Source organism: Pelophylax lessonae, assembly GCF_965119305.1.
Source record: "Pelophylax lessonae genome assembly, chromosome: 3".
Taxonomy (NCBI): Eukaryota; Metazoa; Chordata; class Amphibia; order Anura; family Ranidae; genus Pelophylax; species Pelophylax lessonae.
This window is the reverse complement of record NC_138770.1, coordinates 607,824,543-607,847,635: the sequence shown is the minus strand read 5'-3', so window position 1 is coordinate 607,847,635 and position 23,093 is coordinate 607,824,543. Positions and strand designations below refer to the sequence as shown.

The window sequence follows — 23,093 nt, the reverse complement described above, 5'->3', positions numbered from 1 at the left end:
TATGACGGCGCATCAGAGCAGCCTCTCTCGCGCAGAGCGGCGATCGTGGCTGTGCCGTGTCCTAGTCAATGAAATGACTCTACCCATGTGATCGGCTGTGTCCAATTACATGTAAATAAAGTCACATTGTGGGGCGAGGAGAGATGATCAGCAGCTCTTCCTTGCAGGGGAGACAAAGGCATGTAATCAGGGCACTGATCATCAGTGCCCTGATTACAGAAAATTGAAATAAAGTGCCAATCGGTGCCCACAATCAGTGCCCATAGTGCTGCCAGTCAGTGCCCATCAGTGCCGCCCATCAGTGCCGCCTCTGTGCTCATCAGTGCGGTATATTAGTACCGCCCATCAGTGCTGCCTCTCAGTGCTCATCAGTGCGGTATATTAGTACCTCCCCTTAAGTGCCACCCTATCAGTGCCCATCAGTACCACCTCTCAGTGCTCATCAGTGCGGTATATTAGTACCTCCCCATAAGTGCCGCCTATCAGTGCAGCCTATCGGTGCCCATCAGTGCCGCCTTGTCAGCGCACATCAGTGAAGGAGAAAAAAATTTTACTTTCAAAATTTACTCACAGAAAATGAGAAAAAACGTTTTTTTTTTTTCTACATTTTTTTATTTTTGTAAGAAATAAAAAACCCAGCGGTGATTAAATACCACCAAAAGAAAGCTCTATTTGTGTGAAAAAAAATGATACAAATTTTATATGGGTACAGTGTAGCATGACCGCTCAATTGTCATTCAAAATGTGAGAGGGCTGAAAGCTGAAAATTGGCCTGGGCAGGAAGGGGGTGAAAGTGCACTGTAGGCAAGTGGTTAAGGTAATCACACAAGGAGCCGTGGCTTGGCCCCAGATTCCTCCATCTCCTAATTTGCTCACTGGCTGTGATTGACTGCCAATAGCCAATCAGGAATGCGAGTCTCCGGAGAGGCAAGGCTCTATTGGACATCGCTGGATTGAGAGGGGGCTCGGGTAAGTATTTGGGGGGGACTGCTGCACACAAGATTTTTTACCGTCCTGCATAGAATGCAGGAAGGTAAATAACCCTTTGCCTATACAGCCACTCCAAGTTTAATGTGGCCATTATTGATCTGGCCCTTTCTCTTCTGTTTGTTGAGACCGAAACCAGGAACAGGCATGCACATGAAGGCTTTTCTCATTATAAACATCCAGACAACCAGTATTTTCAGGAGGTCAGCAATGACCGTCCACTCATTACAGGCGTACTTGAAAGTTGAACAATGGCCTTCCACTAAAAACAATGTTCTACAATAAGTACATCCTCCCTTAGTCTTCTTGGTCCTCCTGCAAAGTTCCACAAATATCTCTTGATTCTGCCGGTGAAATCCACCTCTGATTTTAGGCACAGTGCTGAGAACAGAGAGCATGGTGAGACCATATTTTTACTGGGTTTTAAATAGTAAATGTACATATTTTTAATGTTTTCCACTTTAAAATTGCCCCCTGCTTCCATTGGCATGGAACCCTATGACTTGTGCATGCACAGACTGAACACTTGTGACTCTCATAATGACATGCACTCAATTGCTGAGGAGGTGATAGTGAGGACAGCGTTAGATGTTCTAGATTTTTTTTATTTTTTTTTAACATAAAGATGTGTTTTGTAGCTAAAAATCTTAATAAAATTAAATCTACCCAAAGCATTATAGTTTACCTTTTAGTCCTTGTTCACATCAGTGCGATTTGTTGCGCAATTTAACAAGTCACACCCTATTTTCAGCAATGGAACCGCTAAAATTGTTACGACTTTAATTGCAGTGACTTTGAAAAGGGTTTCTGCAAAAAACAGCACAAGGGATGTTCTTTAATCTCAGAGCTCTGTGCTACAGTTGTAACTTCCACGTACACGCACTGGAGTGACATCATGGCGGCTCAGCTATTCAAATGGCCATAGGCCTTGAACCCGTCAGGAAGGTTTCGTTTCAATGTAAGTCTTTTGTAATGTGTTGGTATGCGATGAATACCGAATCCTATTCCCACATCCCCAGATATACGTCAATTTCTGTCTTCCATGAGGTGCTCCATTACATAAGCCAGGTGCTACTGGACTGCAACTACCCATATCTCTACTTCTTAATTGTCTGGATAATTACAAATATACATAATATCTACAAAGTTTGGTCTAGAAAGTCTTTCCCTCACATGACATACAGAATACATCAATTTATGTCTTGAACTGCACCTTTACTCCTTCCATTGTTGGGCTGTCCAGGGCAATGTGTAGGGTGACCTGTTGCAAATGAAAAATACAATGTGTGTGTTTTTTTTTTTTTTTTTTTTTTGCACTTGTAGAGTTTGACACTTGCTGTGGAGTGTGGTGCCCTCAGAAGAGTGATAAGCGCTTGGATTGCTTTTCAGAGAGCATTTGACAGGTGACGAGGAGGTGTTATATTGCCTCCTCTATGCCTGATTTATCCCTATGATGCCGCGCCACAGTCACGATTGAGGGGCACTAAAACTGAAGATTAGACTGTGTTACCACCCCTGGATTACCCATCTGAAAGAGACCTATCTCTGCACCCCAAGTTAAAAATGCTGCAAAGCATCACGGCTTCGGCAAATGAACATTCTATTCAAAAGTGGTGCCGCGCCATTAAATGCTAATCTGCTAGTATCTTTTTAAATCTGTTTGCATAGCAATTTTCAGAATGCTCCTATCATAGCATAGTGCATGCAGTACTTTTACAAAACGTACTGTAACATACCGGGTCACACGGTACTGCGGTACAATGCAATCTGGTGCAGGCAAAAGCACTGTTTGTGATCAGTGCTTGGGTTGTCATTAGAAATACACTGACACCCGCAGCAAATTGCACACCCAATGCTTTTTGAACGTGATGCAGGAAACGCTCACGTAACGCGGGTTTCTCAAACCACTTTATGGTGTGAACGAGGCCTAAAAGAAAAGAGATAACAGAGCTTCAATTTGGTAGAGTTTTACATGTGATTCTTAACCACTTAAGCCCCGGAAGATTTTACCCCCTTCCTGACCAGGGCCTATTTTGCGATTCGGCACTGTGTGATTTAGCGGACAATTGCGCGGTCGTGCGACGCTGTACCTAAACAAATTTTTACGTCCTTTTTTCCCCACAAACAGAGCTTTCTTTTGCTGGTATTTGATCACTTGTGCGATTTTTGATCATGCGCTATAAACAAAAAAAGAGCGTCAATTTTGCAAAAATAACAATATTTTTCACATTTTTTTTATATGAAATTCCCCCCCCCCCCCCCCCCAAAAAAAAATTTAAAAATATAAATTTTTTTAACATTTTAGGGCAATTTGTTTTATGCTACATATTTTTGGTAAAAAAAATCGCAAAAAGCGTATTTTGATTGGTTTGCGCAAAAGTTATTGCGTTTACTAACTAAGGGAAAGATTTTTGTCATTTTTGTTAATGCGTAATGGCTGCGATCTTCTTTTTTTTTTTTTTTTTTTTTTTTTCTGGGACTGCGACATTGCGCCGGACAGCTCGGACCCTTGACTGACAGTTTTGGGGTTACCAGTGACATTACCACAGTCATCAGTGCTATACGTATGCACTGTTACTGTAAAATTACACTGGCAGTGAAGGGGTTAACTTTATTGGAGAGGGAGGGGTTAAGTGTGTCCCTAGGGGCGTGCTTCTAACTGTGATTGGCTGTGGCTTGAGATGTAGGAACAGTGATCAACGGTCCTACATAGTAGAACCGTATGATCACCATTCTTACACAGGGGAGAATGACAGGCGGCTTGTTTACATTAGCCGCCTGCCTTTCTTCTGCTCTAACGGACGACCACGAGTGCCCGGCGGACATCGGGCGCTCGCTCCCCAGAGCCTCACAGGCTAGTGACGTACCCATACGTCACTTTGCCTGTGAGGGGCTGACCGCCGCAGTATATGTACTTGCGGCGGTCGGCAAGTGGTTAAACCACTCCTACATTAAATGTTATCCAAAACGTCGCTACTTTGTAGCTCATCAAGTGAGTTTAATATTCAGTAACAATTTTTATTTTATCTTTGAGCGGAAGAATTCTGTGCCATCTCAATTAACCAATTCCTGCCTGTGCTATAGCTGAAAGGCGGCCACAGCATGAGCTTGCTTTGCCGGGAGGGCATACATGGACGTCCTCCCCAGATCGCGCTGTCTGGGTGCCCCCTGCAGGGCACCGATGGCGCAATCTGTGATCCTCAAATCAGAAGGACTCGGCTGATCATAGATCGGGGTAGGGGGCCCATTACAGCGGCTCTGTACCACGCGATCAGCTGTCAGCCAATGACAGCTGATTAAAGGATGTAAAAATAAGCCGTTTATCAGCTATTCTTTCCTCACTCTGACAGCGTGAAGAGAGGAAATGAGAGCCGGTAACTGTCTTGTGCTAGAGACATCAGCACTGATTATTGGTAGCTTCATCAGCGCCCATCAGTGAAGGAGAAAAATTACCTTTGCAAAATTTTTATAACAAACTGAAAAATGTTGTTTTTTTTTTTTTTTTTTTTTTTTTCTTTTCAAAATTTTCTGTCTTTATTTCTTTTTTTTTTTTTTTTTTTTTTATTTTGTTTTGTAAAAAATAAAACCCCAGTGGTCCCTAAATACCACCAAAAGAAAGCTGTATTTGTGTGGAAAAAAAAATGCAAAATAAATCATATGGGTACAGTGTTGCATGACCGTGCAATTGTCATTCAAAGTGTGACAGTGCTGAAAATTGGCCTGGACATGAAAGGGGTGAAAGTGCCCAGTAGGCAAGTGGTTAATAGGATGGCACACAGTATAAGGTGAGAACAATAGTGTATGAATGTTCCCTGCAATTAATACAGCCCCCTTTTATCCTATGGGAGAATTTCTACCCTGCCTCATCCAGATTGGCAGCAGACGCCTCCTTCATTTACCAGACCCCCCCCCCCCCCCCCCCCCCCGGTAGCCTCTGTCCTTGCAGCATCTCTAGAAGGATACACAGCAGGCTTTCATTGCTTCTATTGCTGAAACGGGGACACCCTTGAAGGGATCTCTGCTCCAAAGGGGTCTGAAATAACTGCATCTTCCTTCTCAGGCTGTAATACAGTAAGGAATCCAATTACCCCATTTATTTTATGCCAAAAAGAGGGTCTCTACAATTTTATGGATATTTGCGTTTTTTTTTTGTTTTTTTTTTTCAACAAGTAAGATGATTTTCCCCCGTTGTCTTCCCTGCAGTGAGCTCTGGTGAGGTCGGGGGCTGCAATACACCCACATAATCCTCACTAACATAATCGTCATTCTTTAGGATATATTCACACTTGCAAATGCACCCTGCCAGCAATTACTTGCTTTCAATGGGGCTGCGTACACACAGCAAATTGCAGGAAACCCTACTGGGGTTCCCGCATGTAATCGCAGGCAGGGTGTATTTGCAGGTGCGGATATATCCTAAACACCATTTTGACTTCTGATATTGAAATCTGCCAGCACCGTACAGATATGGTTAATTCTTATAAACCTAGCTCCTTAGCCCCCTTCTTAACCACTTGCCACCTGCCCTATAGCAGATTTATTGCTACAGGGCGGCCATTCTGCGTAGAGGGTGCACGCCACTTCTGTTGTGATTAGTTACAGCAGAAGCAGATCAGCGGGTGCCGGCCAATGTATGAACGCTGGTACCTGCTAATTGTCGAAGGAGAGACACTGGACAGAGCGCTGCATACGTAACAAGGCAGAGCTCCGTCCTGTCAGCAGGCATGTGGTGAATTTTGTTTCCCTGCAAAGTAGGGAATAAACACATCCCTCAGTTATAATAACACACTGTGTACACCTAAACACTGGTTAGGCATGTATTTAACCCTTTGATTGCCCTAGAGGTTTAGCCCTTTCCCAGCCAGTGTCAGTGCAGTGACAGTGCACATTTTTTAGCACTAATTATTGCAATAGCGTCACTGGTTCCCACAAAGCGTCAAGTGTCAGACTGTCTGCCGAAATATTGCAGTCCTGCTAGAAGTCGCTGATCCCCACCATTACTAGTATAAAAATAAATTAGTGGTTCACCAAAATGAGAATTCTGGTGCCAAAACCCAAAATTTAGAATGCACTTGGCTGAAACCGAAATTGACAGTTTTGGAAAAGTTTATTTATATTTTTTTAAAATTAATCGTATTCTATTTGACTTTTTGAATAATATTACAAATTTAAATTACCGTATTTTCCGGCGTATAAGACGACTGGGCGTATAAGACGACCCCCCTATTACATGATCTACCAGTAATACTTATACTTAGGTTACCCTGGAGATATTATACTCGGCGTATAAGACGATCCCCCCATTTTTGGGGAATTTTTTTGAGGTTCAAAAGTAGTCTTATACGCCAGAAAATACAGTAATATGAATTAGCCATTATCTGCACCGTTTGAAGCTGTTTTAAAAACCCTGCTTGCTGAAATTATGGTGCATATTTGGTTGCACCAAAAAATGCACCTCCCTATTAAACCTGTGTTGCGTTTTTAATTCATTTTTAAGTCCTATGACCTATCAAAAATACACCATAAGCGCGGTAAAATTGCGGGTGTTTTTGGCAGCCATTATTGGCAATTTTTTTTTTTTTCTCTTTCTATAGCACAAAAAATAAAAACCCATTGGTAATCAAATACTACCAAAATAAAGCTCTATTTGTTGGGGGGAGGACATACATTTTATTTATGTACAGCCTTGAATGACCGTGCAATTATCAGTTAAAGTAACGCAGTGCCATATAGCAAAAAATGGCCTGGTTATAAAGGGGGGTAAATCTTCCGGAGAGCAAGTGATTAAAGAATAAGTTTACCTTTGGATCATGTTGCATATTTAATCTGTTTTTAGGGTTTGAACGTGTAACCTGTTCCAGCATCTGCAGTCTCTCTTCTACCCACACCGACTGTCACAAATTGAGAATGGCTTGCCTGTGCGGGGCTCCACCCGCACGGCCATGTCATTCGGTTTCCTGTTATTGAATGCCTACAGGTACCGCCATCCATTGCAGCTGACAGCTTGTAGTTCTCAATGAAATGCAAGGGCGCTAGGGAGCGCTCTCGTTGTCAACTGATCTTCTTGCTCTCAGGTAAGTGCCTGGCCTATGCAGTTTGGGCGGACCACTATCCTGCAGGAGCCTGACATTGCACCTGCAATTTGCTTTTAGCTGCAATAAAACATGTTCTTCTATTATTTTTTTTTTTTGCCCCAAAAGTTGAATCTATCCTTTAATATTAAAAGCTAGTGAATAATTTTATGCATGTAAAAAGATATCCAGCATTTTATTTTTTAGGTTATGCTATGTGAATGGGAACATGTAATGAATAATAAAGTAGGTGTTTTCCAAATTTGGCATAAAAAGTGGAAATACACTTTAAAGATACGCCATAGCACTGTGCCAGCTTCTTAGCTTCAGGCAACTTCAAAGTGACTTTAATCTCTTGTTGATTAGCAGTGTGTCTGGCATTATATATATATATATATATTTTTTTTTTTTTTTTTGTGGAACTTCTTGTGTGGCAGATGGCTTCTTTTTTTCAGCAGATGAGGGCAGTTGTTTGCACATAAACTGCCTCCTGAAACAGTGGCAAATCCTCACTACTATTTACAATGTGCAGGGCTCACGTGTCCAAATGTGTAATATTTTTATACTTAAAGTGTTACTAAACCCAGTAATCTAGAAAAATGTTCATCAGCCCACCACCTCCGCACTGCCCAAAGCTTAAAAATATATTCTTTTTACATTAAAATATTGCAGCTATATACCTTGTTAGCTGATCTGTAGGGTTCGGCCGAGTCCAGAGTGTTCATGTAGGAGGAGATTTCACTGCCTCTTAAAATCCTCTACAGCCTGTGTCCTCATGCTTTTATGGGAGGCGGAGCTTCCATCAATCAAGATGTGATATCTGTTAGCTCAATCTCGTCAGGAGGCAATTACAAGATGATATACGACCCTTCAGTCCCAACTCCCCCTGTATAGTGAATTCCCCCTCGCTGGCCAGGAGATGCAACGACACACAGCACTTAAGCATAGCGTAGACACATCTGATTTTATTGCAAGTTTCGCTCACATTTAAAGGAAGTTTGAGCGGCAAAAACTGCTTTAAACCGGTTACAATTCATGGGTCAACTTAACAATAGAACATATCTCCACAAAACAATACATAAAAAGGTCCTTGTGTTCCCCATCCATTTTTGTCAATGTGAGGTGTCTCCTGTCTGGAATTGTGTTTTGTGGGAGAGCCGATCCGTCTGTGTTCAGCTATCTGATGTGTTAATGCAATTGTCAATTGTGTTTAGGTGGTGTCAGTAATCTCTATGCGAAGCCTTAACTTGTCAAGTGTCCAAATGAATGAATGAAAAGGTATTTAACATGTAAACACCTATCAATGTCTTATCGTCTATATGCAAAATATCCAACTGTCAAGTGTCCAGGGTGTATGAATGAAAAGGTGTTTAACATGTAAACACCTATCACTGTCTGTCGTCTATATGTAATTGCAAGTGACCACATTCCATTGGAAAGTGGGCATGAGATGAAATGTATTATGAAAATATAATATTTCAGTAAGGCACGTTGATACACTCTTTCAATATCCCACCCACTGTTCTTTTTTAGTTACTGGAAATGGAGGAGGAGGGAGGGAATGGGCTGTTATTTAGGCTCTGTATACATGCCCACGTGTGATGTTAATACCATGTGACCTGAATTGCTCAGCTAAAACCAGGAAGTGTTCTCTCCAGCAATAGAGACCATACTGAGCATGTGCAGCTGAACAACACTTACTTGTATCGAAGCATAAAAGAAAAAGGGGGGGGGGAAGGGGGACTTTAAATGAGGTCAATGCTGTATGTAATAAATGAAGATGGTATGTAAAAAATGTATTAATGCTACATGATGATAAACAATCACGCAGCATATATGAGATAAATTTAGATATAAATAATTCATGAATTACAATAAGTATGGACATGGATCAGAAAAGCAAATATAACATATCGTATCATATATGTACACAATTCACAAATATAAATATATATTAAAACATATTGAAGCATATCATACAATGGCACAATTATACATGTCATATACATGTTGCATGATTCCTGATCCGTGTCCAGATCCATATAGGTATTGCATAGCTCAACGCGTTTCATGGAAATCCCATCCACTCTTCAGGAGCTTTATAACATACACTAAAATAAAAAACGAATTAATCAATTAATCCAAAAACTAGAAATGACAATTGCACCGATGCTGTGAACGATTTGTATCGACAAATACTTGTCTTATCTGAACTTGCCCAGGATGAACTTGCAGCAGGGGGGAGGATCTGTGCATACAGGATCACACAGCCTTTTTACATAATGCAGAGCATTAATCACTTAAGTTACAGTGACTATAACAAGCATTTTATTCTGCATTTATAGACAGATTATACTGTTGTGGGTTTAGTAATACTTTAATGTTGAAGTAAACTGCCAAAGCAAATTCAAACTTTTGGGTCCCAAGGAGCATTTTTCAAAATGTGCAAATATGCAGAGTATTGTGGCAGATGCACCCAGCAGACCAATCCCCTCCAACCATGCTTTCATCTCCATCTGGTCATCTTCTGTGTTTGACGGTCGTTTACATCTATGCATTGCGATTGCTATGCAAATGCAATGCAGGAACATAAAAGGTCCTGTGAGTTTACAGCATTGCGGTGCAGTTTTCCTCTCTATAGACATCAATAGAAACTGACATGAAATTGCATCTTGTGTTCAGATGTGTGCAAATGCTGCTTTTTCTGTGTGGATTTTTACAACCCCCAACCCCCCGCAGAAATCGTAGCTGCACCCAATCCTATCTGCGCCGCCTTTAGCACAAATTAAAACGTAAAATTGAACTGAACTCCAGCAAAAATCTGCATTAAAATCGCACCCATTTGCATCGCATAAGTGTGAGCCCAGACGTAAAGGCTTTACTTCTGCCTTTTATATTTTATTTGCTAGCTCAAGGAATTTATTTGGTTTGTCTTGACTACATTTGACTGTTTTAGCAGGCGTTCTCCTCCTTTTAGGTAGTAAAGCTAGTACCTGGGTGACAGCCTTGGAGCCTGCTCAATAACATAAAGCCATCAGAGGCATCTCCTATAATTCAGTCATTGCAGATTTATTTTAAGAGTTGCATGATAATTCTACTCGGCTTTGGCATTCCTTTTGCTTTTAGCTCAGTTTTCTCCTGAAGCTGGTCTGGTTGTTCAGCTATGTTGCAGTCATTGTGTTGGCCCTCAACTGCCAGTTATGAAATAATGGAGAGGGCCGTTCTGTCAGTTGAGTCTTGGAAGGGAATATCAGGGATATATATATACTGAGGTTACTAAGCTTAAAGCAAGTCTTCTATATAGCTTAGCAGAGAAAAGCTTTCATTAGTTCTAAATCACAGTGCAGACCAAATAGGTGATGCTTTAAAATGCAGGCAGGGTCATATGTTCCTATTGAATAGTGATTTCTTATTCTTCGGCCCAGATAATATGATTTCATGGAAAGTACTAAATTGCTGTAGAGTGCACACAGAGCCTGGCTGTTCTTCCATAGAAGCCGGAGATGCATCTCTCTATCTTCCCCTAATGTATTAGCTGCATTAATCCTCTGGTGAATGTAGAGGTTGATGGTATCGGTGATCCCTGTGCCCTGAGCCAGAGATTGATTGGATCTGCAGTAGGTATGGCTCTTTTACCTCCCTGTCTCCTAGCTGCACAATGGATTCATTCATAATACAGCTGATGCAGCGGTTTGCTGATTCGGTTAAGGCAAGCATGAAAAATTGATCTTGAATTCTAAGTCGGTCAGTTGGTCTGAAAGCGTGGAGGATCTTTTTAAAGAACATCTGCTAGTATAGCAGCCTAAAGATTTCAGATGGCAAACATCTGCTAATCTTTTGCCATAAGACAAGTCTACAAACTGTTGTGGCAAAAATCACAGTTGCAAATAGATGTTGATCTAGGTTGTCGTGCAAGGCCCCCCCTGCCATCTATGGTCTCTAACTCTAAACTATGGAAGCCCTCTTTTTGTAATAAAATATGAATAAATTGTGAGCAGACATGTCGCCACCCTTCTTAAAGGTACAGCAGCAGCTGAAAGACCTCCCCCAGTATTTTTGCACAAAGTCCAACAAAGCAAAAAGCGTAGCCGCTCCTATTTAGAACTAGCAAGGAGAAAGCTCCACATGGGCAGGGCACTGCATAGAACAATACAAAAGCTTTGCAGAAGTCCCTTGCCATGGCAGTGTGACTACAACCTTTCTAGTTACCGTGTTTCATTAGCTCTCAAGCTCTTCTCCATAGCAACAGTTGGCCAATAAATTGCATAGCTCCACCTAGGGCTGTAGATAAGAGGGTACCACCGGCCCTCCTGTATGGAACCTGGGCCAGCAGGGGGGGGGGGGGGGGTTGTCCAGGCAGCAAGGTGAATCGACTGTGGGCAGGGAAGGAGATCAAGGGGGTGCAATTACTGGTACCAATCCCCTATATGGCTCTCTGTAGCAGCTAAAAGTTGACTTATTTTCCTCTCCTCCCGCTGGCATTCAGCTGCACGAGAAAGAGCCATACAAGGGATCAGTTCCAGTAATTGCCTTCCCAGCTGCACCAGTTCCACTCCCTGTGTACCATACATTTCCCCCTGATGCCAAGGCCCCCGTGTGTCCCTCTCCTCCTTAAAGTGCTGCCAGCATCCCTCGGCTCCTTCCTACTGGCAGCTGCAGCTGCAAGTACACAGTAGGATCCTTCAGGATGGAGAGTGGGGGAAGTAGTGTCCAGTAAACGTTATATTCACCAGTCACTTTCTTTCCTGAATGAACACAATGTGTGATCATTAATGTGTTCATAACTGAAGCATATTAAACTCTGTTTATTTGGAGGGTCTGTCAGGTTGGCTGTATGGGGCCCCGTAGTTTCTAACCACAGCCTTGGCTCTACCCATTATTCTAAAGCGACACCCCCCCCCCCCCCCCCCCAGCACCCTGCCTTTTTTATTTTCGATTTTTGGCACCTTTCAGCCTATCTCACCCTAAAATGTCTTTTTCTTTTGTAGCTGTGAAATTTCTGGGAAATTCTGAGAATTCCAGCACTGGTTACTTCCTGGTATACTTACTTGTGCACTTTGTGTTATAGGTGTGCAAGCGTATGGATCTGGAGTGTCAGCGTTTACTCAACCAAGGATTCCTGCGGGTGGAACGCTACCACAGCCTATGTCAAAAACAGGTCAAAGCACAGCTGCCCAGGTGAGTACTTGCTGCATTGTTTTGGAATATGACTGTTAAAGTCTAGCTCACTTTAAAAGTTCACCTTCTCAGGCAAAATTTTGCTTTTCAGAATAAATTGACCTTTCTTATGTCTTCTGCCCAAGCAATCCCAATGTGCTTATCCCTCACCTACCACCTCTGTGGCAGCTTTAAATCTTTACTGCTTGGTTCAAAATGTTTTTAAAACCTGGCTTCTAGTATTATCCTGTGACCTTCCAGGAACTTCATATCCCATCATGCACTCCCTTACTGCATCACAGAATAGGGTGTATTTTACCATACCAGACCACACCTCCTTATCACTATATCACCTCTTTGTTTCCAACCACTTTCCTTTTTCTTCCTTTAGGGTGGCCATTCCCTGTACATTCTGATTGTACAATCCTCTTTAGATCTAACATCAACTATTTAGTGCAAGAGCCTGTCTGATTTGATGCAAATTGAATAGATTTTTCAGGTGGGTCCTCCTTTTCAGTAGTTTTGTTGAATCTAAAGGAAATTGTTCAGAGGTTGTACTATCAGATTGCATAGTGTATGACCAATTTCTCTTTCCTGCCCCACTACAGGAGTAGGACACTAGGCAGAAAAAAAAAAGTCTGGCGGGGGGGTATACTCCCTCTCCCTGCTATAGGTATTTTTTTTTTTTCTGGCTACTCAGGAGTAAGGACCTTAGTTCCTTGCTGGAATCTCTGGTCTTGGTATATTTTTTATTTTCAGATAGAAATTTTTCTCCTGGTTTTTTTCCTGTGAGATCTACAATCAACTGCCGGACTTGGCAACGGGCTGGATAATCTAGATCCAGTGGTCACTCCAGTCTGGCCAGTGATCGCGCACAGACCTCAGCTCCGTGCTAGGTCTGCTGCGACAAAGCCTGACCGGATGGGGGCTGGCATGCGAGTTAAACGCCTCGCGAGGTGGCATACGACTGGGTCTCGGACCGAGTCGCAGTTCATCCTCAAGCTCCTTCTTGGTGGCTGGGATTTTGACCTTCCTTCAACAGGGGGTTTAACAGAAATTGAGTACCAGCTTTGGCAGTCTTCTTTCTTGGCCACACACTCCCTGGTGGATACCTTTCTTCAGGGTGTGTGACATTTGGTTCCTCCAGTGTGATCTCGGTTGCCGCCTTGGGACCTCATTTTGGTGCTTTCTGTCCTCCAGAAGCCTCCCTTTGAGAATCTTCTGCAGATTCCCTTGTTTACGCTGTCTCACAAGGTGGCTTTTTTGGTCCCTATCACCTCTGCGCGCAGGGTGTCGGAACTGGCGGCATTATCCTGTCCACCTTACTGGTGATTCACAGACATAAGGTGGTTCTTCGCCCCTGTCCATTGTTACTCCCAGAGGTTGTCTCTCATTTTCATTTCATTGAAGACATTGTGTTGCCTTCCCTGTGTCCCAGGCCAAAACATCCGAAGAAAATTGCTTTGGATGTGGTCCGGGCAATTAGGGTGTACCTGGCAGCTACAGAGTCTAATAGGAAGTCAGACTCAATATTTGTGCTCACGGATGGGCCTCAATAGGCTTGCGTGCTTCCTCTGCGACCTTTTCCAGATGGATCAGACAGACGATTATTCAGGCCTACTCAATGAGGAGTCAGGTTCCTCCTTTCCCCGTCAAGGCGTACTGTTTAGACTTGGGGAATTTTTTTGCTGTTCCCACCCCTCATGTTTAACACTGCTTTGGGACGTCCCAATGGTTATGAAGATCAGGAGCTGTGTCCATCAATGAACGAAAGAGAAAAGGGATTTTTGACTTATCGTAAAATCCATTTCTCTGATGTTCTTTGATGGACACAGCACCCACCCCTCTGTGGAGTTGTATTTGAACAATGAACATCAGCGAAATGGAATTTTACGATAAGTCAAACATCCAATTTTTATACAAGTACATTGAGACATTCAGCTGTGAATGTTGTAATCTAGCTCAGGGAGGGTGTAAATACACCAATTTCAGGCTCCATTCATACAGCGTAGTGGGAGTGCACATTTCTTTTGTTGTGTGTTTTCTAGTGACACGCATAGTGTTGCCCTACGCATGACAAATGCAGCAAAGTAGCTTGTGGGGTATTTTGGCATGTTGCGATTTGCACATTTTTTACCACACATTTTTCGCATATTTTTTGCATTCGGCAAAAAGAGTGTTTGGCATGCCCTTAATAATTAATGGCACTGAAAGCTCAACAAGTTCCTTTTAGATTTATTATAACTATATTCTAAGAAATACCCATCTATCCAATCACACTGTATCTAATCTGACAGGCCCTTGCATTATAGCTGATGGTAGAACTAAAGGAGATTATACAATCATATGGTATGGTGAGCTTTGCAGACTTCTAGGGACACAATTCTCCTGTTTTCAATACTATAGCTGTGCTCCACATAGGCTGTTATGTGATTGCTCAGCTCCTACAACTTCTGCCAAATAAATGACCTATGTAAGCAGGAGGTAACATAGAAAATGATCAATTAATAGAGGAAAACTTTGACTATGTATATAAAAAGACTGCCTGCATTGGAAAAGCATGAAGCAGGAGAGGTGGGCGGGAGCAATCTCCTTGAGGGGGGAGGCAGGTGCAGGCTGTGTTTAATGCGGTCAGCTTCTAAACTACTTTCTCAATTCACCAACTGTTTTCCCGTCCCAAATACCAGGAAGTTATGGAGGAGTTTTCTTTAAAATAACTTGGAAGCTGAGGTAATGCCTAGTGTAGCGCTGATATCTGTGCCTGATACTAGGCATTTGCACAAGTTCTTGCAAATGCATTGATACTTAAACATTGTTCACACTGATGCGATGCCAGACATCGCATGTGATTCACACCGCATTGCTGTATGGCTGAAATCGCATTGCATTTGCACCAAAATGGTGCCGGAACCTTTTTTGGTCTGCACTGGAATCGAATGGCATGGGTGTTCAGACCCATGTGATCTGCTTTCTGTTCGCACTGAGTTCTGCGAACCATTTTGGGGATATTATTAACTACATTGACACTCGCAGCGGCTTGCAGAGAGCATTGTGAACTGCCTGCGAGTCAAATGCAATGCGGGAACCCACACAGAAATCGCTGTAGTTCGTAGTTCCTGCATCGCATAAGTGTGAACCCAGCCTAAATCCGATACTCTTGTGATTTCATTGCGGTTTGCATTGACTTTTGTTAAATAAAGTCACAAGCCGAAAAAGTAATGGAAGGTCCAGATTACACTGATCTGCGGCTTTGAAATCGTGCTGAAGTAGTGTGATTTCAAAGCTGCAGATCAGTGTGTTTAACAGGAGTCAATGTCATATTTCTGTCTGTATCCCTGTTGCAGATTTTTCCCTCACTTATTGTCTGGTTGTCAGCAGGACAAGGTAATGGGGAAAAATCACATGGCCTGGATAGCAGTAAAAACTTGGCAGGGCTCTAATCCTTCCCCATTATATTAAAAGCTAAAAAATGTTTTGGATTGACACACTTTAAAGCAGAACTATTCTATCTATGCTGCAGGGAGAACTGATTCCATTACTTTTTATCCTGTGTGTTGTAGCTACATGTTCTGCATGCAGGGCACATAATTTCTTTACACTCCTCCAGCAATAGCTTTGTGGGAACTTCATGTTACACACCATTGGACACCAGCAGCCTTTTCTGTCAAGGGCAGCTGTCATTTTCATGCTCCCCTGTTGTTCCGGTCCTACAGGGGTGACGTAATGATGCATCATCAGTCTTTACTATTAGCACAGACAGCACAGCAACTGCACCCAATGCAGCTTGAACTGCACAGCCTTCTGAGACTGGTATTCCCTGCGTCACCACTTTTCCCTGCCCATTCCCTGAGCATACAGAAATTTGTGCGTAGTTTAAATACTAAAAGATGCTATATGTCTAACCCTATAGTTAGGAATGCCACTACTCCAGTGACAGTAAATTCCAACCTTAGGAACAAATCTACCTTTAACCCTGCTCTATCTGACAACAAACATGTTGAGGTCTTTAGAAACATGGTTTGTAAAGATCTAGAGAGCTTAAAGGTAAGAACGTGTATGGATTCCCAGTATATCAGGAAAGGTATTAATCCCTTTTTTCTCCTCTAAGGATTTATCAGGCCTGCTGATAAGGGAGGAGGCCTGGTGGTCCTTAGTAAGGACTACTATAACAAAGAAATGGATAAATTGCTATCCGATCGTGATACTTATACTTTGTTAGGAATGGATCCTCTCATTCCATATAAGAACGAGTTGCATGACCTGATTGAGGAGGGATGAGATAGAGGTGTTTTGACTAAAAAGGAGTCCACCTACTTAGACCCATTGTTCTGTAGGACACCAATCCTCTATTGTCTCCCAAAAATACACAAGAATGTGGAGCAACCACCAGAAATCCCATTGGTAATGGGATCGACTCAGTCACAGCGACACTAGGTCAATAGATAGATGTTTTCCTACAGCCCTTGGTATTCAAAACTGATACCTACCTCAAGGACACGAAACATGTCATTCAAATACTTGAATCTCTTACTTGTTCCTCTTCTACTATAATGGTCCCTGCGGACATAAGTTCGCTATATACCATTATAGGTCATGAAGATGCCATCTCAACTGTCAATTAGGCACTTGGATCTTTGGATTTACCCAAAAAGAACATAGGGTTTTTGCATAGGTGCCTTAGTTTCTGTCTTTCCAGGAATTATTTCTGGTATAATAGACAGTTTTACCTACAGACCAGGGGGGTTGCCATGGGAGACCATTTTGCTCCCATTGTGGCCAATCTATGGCCCACTGGGAGGCGGAGGTAGTGTTCCATGGCCGCCCCCCTGAGTTGTTGTGTTTAACATAGGTACATTGATGACCTGATTCTGATTTGGGAGTGCGACATCTGTGGCCTAAAAACCTTCATAGGCAAATTGAATAACAACAAGAATATTGCCCTATCTTGGAACATCCGTAAAGAAAAAATTGTATTTCTAGATTCAGAGATTTCAATAGAAGGTGATCACTTTAGTATGTGTAACCATTTCAAGGCAACATATCGGAATGCTTACATTCCACTCAAGAGCTGTCACCATCGATCATGGCTCTGTAACATTCGGAGGGGCCAATTTGTTCGGGTTAAGGTGCAACTATACTTCTGAGAATTATTATTTTTTGTCACAATCGGAAGTACTGATTGACCGCTTTGTCCAAAAGTGTTATTGTAAGGATATACTTATCAAAGAGGTAGCAAAAGTGAAACAGCTGGACAGGAACATGCTTGTAGCCCCTAAACCTGTTGCTAGTCAACCGGCTGGTGATAACAATTTTAGGCTCATCTTTGATTACAATCTACAATTTAAAAAAATTGTGGAAAATATTTGGTCTATTCTAAGGCAGGACAGGGTGTTGGGCCCAGTCCTTCCCACTAGACACTAGAAGTTTGTTTACAAAAAGGTTCCAACCCTTAGAGACCAGTTGGCTCCTGGTGTAGTTGACCCTCCTGTGTACTCAGAAAACAGATTTTTCTCCTTCTTGTCGGGTTTCTATGTCTGTGGGCGTTTGTGTAGCCTGTAGACATATTGGTGGCTGACGCAGTGAATTCCTTGCTTTTTTTGCAATTCATCTTGGAATGAAATACACCATTAAAGGTTTGATTACATGTGCCACGGTAGGAGTGGTTTACATGTTAGGGTGTGGCTTGCAATACATTGGGAGGACCTCTAGGCCCCTACAGGTTAGGCTTAGAGAACATGTAGGAAATATTAAAAAAGGTCTGAAAACACATAATGTGTCACGTCATTTTTGGAATTTTCATAATTGTGACCCAAGTAGCCTTAAGTTCTGAGGTATTGAAAAGGTCAAACTGCACTGGCGAGGTGGCAATTTTATTCGCCAGCTCAGTCGCTGTGAATCATTCTGGATTTACGAGACGAAGGTCGCCGTACCTAGAGGACTTAATGTAGATTTTGACCCTAATTGTTTTTTTATGATTGGTAATTAGTTATTTTTGTGCAGTTATTTTTGTGCAGTTTGGTTTTGTATTTACTTTCCTTTTATGTATATTTTTATGATTATTAAAGTTTTGTAAATGGATTGTTGGTGTGAGGTCCCGGCCCCTCCTCCCCAGTATGATTTGGGCTTAATTACTGAGACCATTTGTCCGTGTTAGCCAATTTAAATTTGAGTTTTTATATATATATATATATATATATATATAAAAATACATTGGTACTGGTAAGTTTGAATCAGCTGGTCTGTTTACAACCAGTTTTTATTTATTTATTTATTTATTGATATTCACCCTTATCTTTATTATTAGTTGTCTATGAGCTTGGCTATTAGGATAATTTTTATGCATTGTGGTGTAGGAACTTCTGGATATTAAGCCCTTGCTATGCACTGCTTTTAAGTCTATTTGCAGGCTTCCCCGTAACTATGACCACGGAGCGTGTGTCTTCCGGGCTGCAGTGTTTGCGTCTGACTTTAGGGCGGTACTTAGTGAGCTCTCCGTCTCCCTCTCATCGGCTGATGAAGTCCCGCCTACGGGGCCAAAACACGTACGGAGGGAGGAGGAGCTGGTGACGTCACCTGCCATCCATCACGAGGAGTGTGTTTGAAATACGGTTGCATACCGTGCACTGCGTTCAGTGGCTGATTTGGTAATCTTAATCCCTATGTAAATTATTAAAGTTGTGGTCTAAAGAGTTTACGCACTATGTCCAGTATTTTTGTCTATTCTGTGTGAACGGATTGGAGTAACCCAGGTGGGAGTGTCTCATATGAAAATTAGGAGTGACCTCTGTTTAAGGATTCCAGGTCCCCTGCGAGTGTACCATCTGTATTGGGTATCCATATACTCCCTGAGAGTCTTTAATTGTCTAGCCATCTGGTCACACAGGGGCTATCCCTGAGGTGAGAAGACAGTGTGGCTGGTGTTGGACGCACAGAGTGGAGCACACCATACATCATTTATATGTACATGATCACCTCTTTTTCACATTGGGACTTTTGCTATTTCTATTCATAATTATACTGCAATTTATGCTGTTTAGCGCTGCACTGTTTGAGTATTTCCCTGCCCATTGCCATACCACAGAGAGGAGAAGAATACGACTAGAGTTGTAACATGACGGCTACATTACACTTGTTAAAGAGAAAAAAGGTATTCAACTAGAAATGTAAGATAAGTGTACATTTTCCAGGGGTATCGGAGGGGACTGTGGGAACAATTACTTTGATGCCTGGAGTCCTACTTTAACTATATTACTTTGTTAGGAACCTAGAACAAGTATCAAGGACTTCTGTAAGATCAATTAATACTTTTATCTGTTTGGATACAGAAGAGAAGGGTTGAAAGTTCCTGTCGTTTTTTTTTTTTTATTGTTTTCTGTGTTTATATTGTAGAGATTTCTGCTTATTTCCTGCCAGGACAGGAAGTGACGGGAGAGGTTTCCAACAGAGACCCAGACAATAGCAAAAACACATTTTCGAGAGAGGGGTTGAAATTTCTGTCTTTATCTATGTTGCGGTCTGTACCTTCCTGGCTCCCCACCCCCCATTTCTTGTACGGGCATCCTGGGGACAAGAAGGAAGAGAAAATTTCTCTATCGCTCATTGACAGACGTAGTCTTCTTGATTCTCAAGAGCTGGGTTATGTTGTCTCCGCAGGAGTAGGACTAGGCAGAATGACAAAACGTTCTGGCTCCACCCTAGGGGGCAGTCCCTGAGGGTATATCCTCCCTCTCTCTGCTACAGGGAATCAGTTTTTTTTCTGTCTAGTTGATTGGATCAGCTTTCAGGCCAACAATTGCTATTGGTCTGGTTTCGCAGGCTGTAACTGAACGGACCAAGTGGTTACGCCGGGACTTAGAAGAAGTCCCTCAGGCGGTATCAGATTTGTTGGAACAAATGATACAGGGGTTACAGTTTGTATGTGATGCGGCGTTAGACGCCACTCCATTAATGGCGCGAGCATCAGTCTCAGCAGTGGTTCTCAGGCGTACACTGTGGCTAAAAGGTTGGATAGCCGACCAAGGTTCCAAAAAAGCATTGGCTAATATCCCCTTTTCAGGAGAACGTCTATTTGGAGCCAACTTAGATGAGATCATTAAGGATCTCACCGGTGGAAAAAGCACCTTTTTACCGCAAAATTTTAAAGGTAGAGGAACTCGTCAAAGACGAGGGCCTTCTTTTTCTGCTCACAAGAGGTTTTTTCGTCCAGCGGGTGAAAAAACTAAGTCCTCCAAGGTTCCTACAGGAGGCGTCAGGGGTCGTTGGTCGGGCAAGCAAAAGCCCGCCCCCTCCAGACCTGAAGATAAACCTTCCAAAGCCTGAAGGTGCGCCCCCACCCATAACTGGGGTGGGGGGACGTCTTCGCCGGTTCCCGGATCCATGGCTTTCCAGAATCCCGGACAAATGGGTTTGCGAAGTCATAAAGTCAGGGTACAAGATCGAGTTTCGATCTCTCCCACCGGCGCGATTCTTCCCTTCCAATATCCGACTATCTCCGCATCGTCTAGAAGATCTGCGGAGAGCAGTCACAGATCTACTACAACAAGGAGTGGTAGTCCACGTTCCTTGGACAGAACGGTTTCAAGGGTTTTATTCAAACCTGTTTACAATACCCAGGAAAGAGGGCAAAGTGCGTCCAATTCTGGACTTAAGAGCACTCAATTCTTTCGTCAACATAAGAAGATTCAGAATGGAGTCCGTTCGCACGGTAGCAGCCTTCCTGCATCCAGGGGATGTCCTAGCGTCCATAGACATCAAGGACGCCTATCTTCACATTCCCATTTTCGCAGGACATCAGCGTTTTCTACGCTTTTCCGTAGAGGAGTACCACTATCAGTTTGTGGCGTTACCTTTCGGTCTCGCCACGGCTCCGCGGGTCTTCACAAAAGTGTTGGCCCCAATGTTGGCACTTCTGCGCCAAAGAGGTATATCGATCCTTGGTTACCTAGACGATCTTCTGCTTCATGCAGAGTCTCCTCAGACCTTGCTACAAAACATAGAAATTACTATGATTTCTTTACAGGAATTCGGGTGGCTGGTGAACCAGCAAAAGTCTTTTCTGGTTCCCACCCAGAGGCTCGAATATCTGGGTCTAATTCTAGACAGTCAGGACAAGAGTTTTCCTTCCGGTAGGGAAACTTCGAAAGATTCAATCAGCAGTCCAGTTGTTACTGTCCAACAGCTGGTCTTCCCTTCGGACTTGCATGAGGGTTCTGGGGTTGATGGTGGCTTCATTCGAAGCAGTCCCATTTGCCCAGTCCCATACCCGAATTCTTCAGCAAGAGATTCTCCTCAGATGGAATCGGAATTCGGAATCCCTGGACAATCAGATACGATTGAGCAAACAGACCAGAGAGTCTCTGGTTTGGTGGCTGCGGTCTCCAATGCTCAGCCAGGGAAAGTCATTTCTGCCAATATATTGGACGATAGTGACCACGGATGCCAGTCTATCCGGATGGGGAGGAATTCTCGGTCAATTATCTGCCCAGGGACTTTGGTCCCCGGAAGAATCCAGATTACCGATAAATGTATTGGAACTGAGAGCGATCAGACTTTGTCTGATTCACTGGACCGAGCAGCTCCAGGGCAGCCCGGTTCGGATCCAGTCGGACAATGCCACGGCTGTGGCTTATGTCAATCACCAGGGGGGCACCAAGAGTGTCCGAGCGGCCAAAGAAGTGGCTTGCATTCTTCGCTGGGCGGAACGATTTGTTCCAGCAATCTCTGCGGTGTTCATTCCGGGGGTGGAGAATTGGCAGGCAGATTATCTCAGCCGTCAGACCCTGGATCAGGGGGAATGGTCCCTCCATCCAGACGTTTTCCACCAGTTGTGCCTACGGTGGGGCACCCCGGATGTGGATCTGTTGACATCACGATTCAACAGGAAAGTTCAGAGATTCGTGGCTCGCTCCCGCGATCCTCTAGCAGAAACCGCAGACGCACTGATCGCCCCGTGGGGGCAATACCAGCTAATATATGCCTTCCCTCCTCTCGCGTTACTGCCAAGACTTCTTCGCAGGGTAGAGGAGGAAGGAATCCCAGTAATCCTGGTAGCTCCGGACTGGCCTCGAGCTTGGTACGCCGACATGGTCAGACTGGTGGCGGACGTCCCGTGGAGACTTCCTCTCAGAGAGGATCTACTGTCTCAGGGACCGATCTTCCATCCTGCTTTACGATCGCTGGCTTTAACGGCCTGGCTATTGAGACCCAGGTGCTGAAGGACAAAGGTTTGTCAGCTTCAGTTATTCCTACTCTAGTTGAAGCAAGGAAAGCGACTTCCAGAAAGATTTATCATCGCACATGGAAGTCCTACATTGCATGGTGTGAACCTTTGGGGTTCCGTCCTCGGTCTTATTCGATTAGTCGAATATTGGCTTTTCTGCAACAAGGGGTTGAGCAGAAACTGGCCTTGAGTACTATCAAGGGTCAGGTCTCAGCATTAGCCATCTTCTTTCAGAAGCCTTTGGCTACTCATTCCTTGGTGCGGAATTTCATCCAGGGGGTGCGACATCTGGCTCCGCCAGTGCACGCGCCGTTACCCCCCTGGGATCTTAATTTAGTGTTGTCGGTTCTTCAGAAACCTCCCTTTGAAGATATTAGGGAGATTCCTCTACCCACGTTGTCCCAGAAGGTGGCCTTCTTGGTGGCTATTACTTCTGCACGCAGGGTGTCAGAACTGGCCGCATTATCTTGTCGTTCACCATATCTGGTGGTTCATAGAGATAAGGTGGTTCTTCGTCCGAATCCATCCTTCCTACCAAAAGTAGTTTCAGAATTTCATCTGAATGAAGAAATTGTATTACCTTCCCTGTGTCCTAAGCCCAGTCATCCTCGGGAAATTGCTTTGCACTCCTTGGATGTGGTCCGGGCGATCAGGGTATA

The 23,093-nt window shown here is 43.4% G+C and overlaps 1 protein-coding gene across 1 annotated transcript in view; it reads left to right on the top strand.

The window, feature by feature from the left end:
* FBXO28 (F-box protein 28) overlaps window positions 1-23,093 on the top strand; it is a 65,065-nt gene that overhangs the window by 3,327 nt on the left and 38,645 nt on the right. The window contains exon 2 of the mRNA XM_082249270.1: window positions 12,127-12,236. Within this exon, the coding sequence (XP_082105396.1) occupies window positions 12,127-12,236 (110 nt within the window). The remainder of the gene's footprint in view (window positions 1-12,126; window positions 12,237-23,093) is intronic.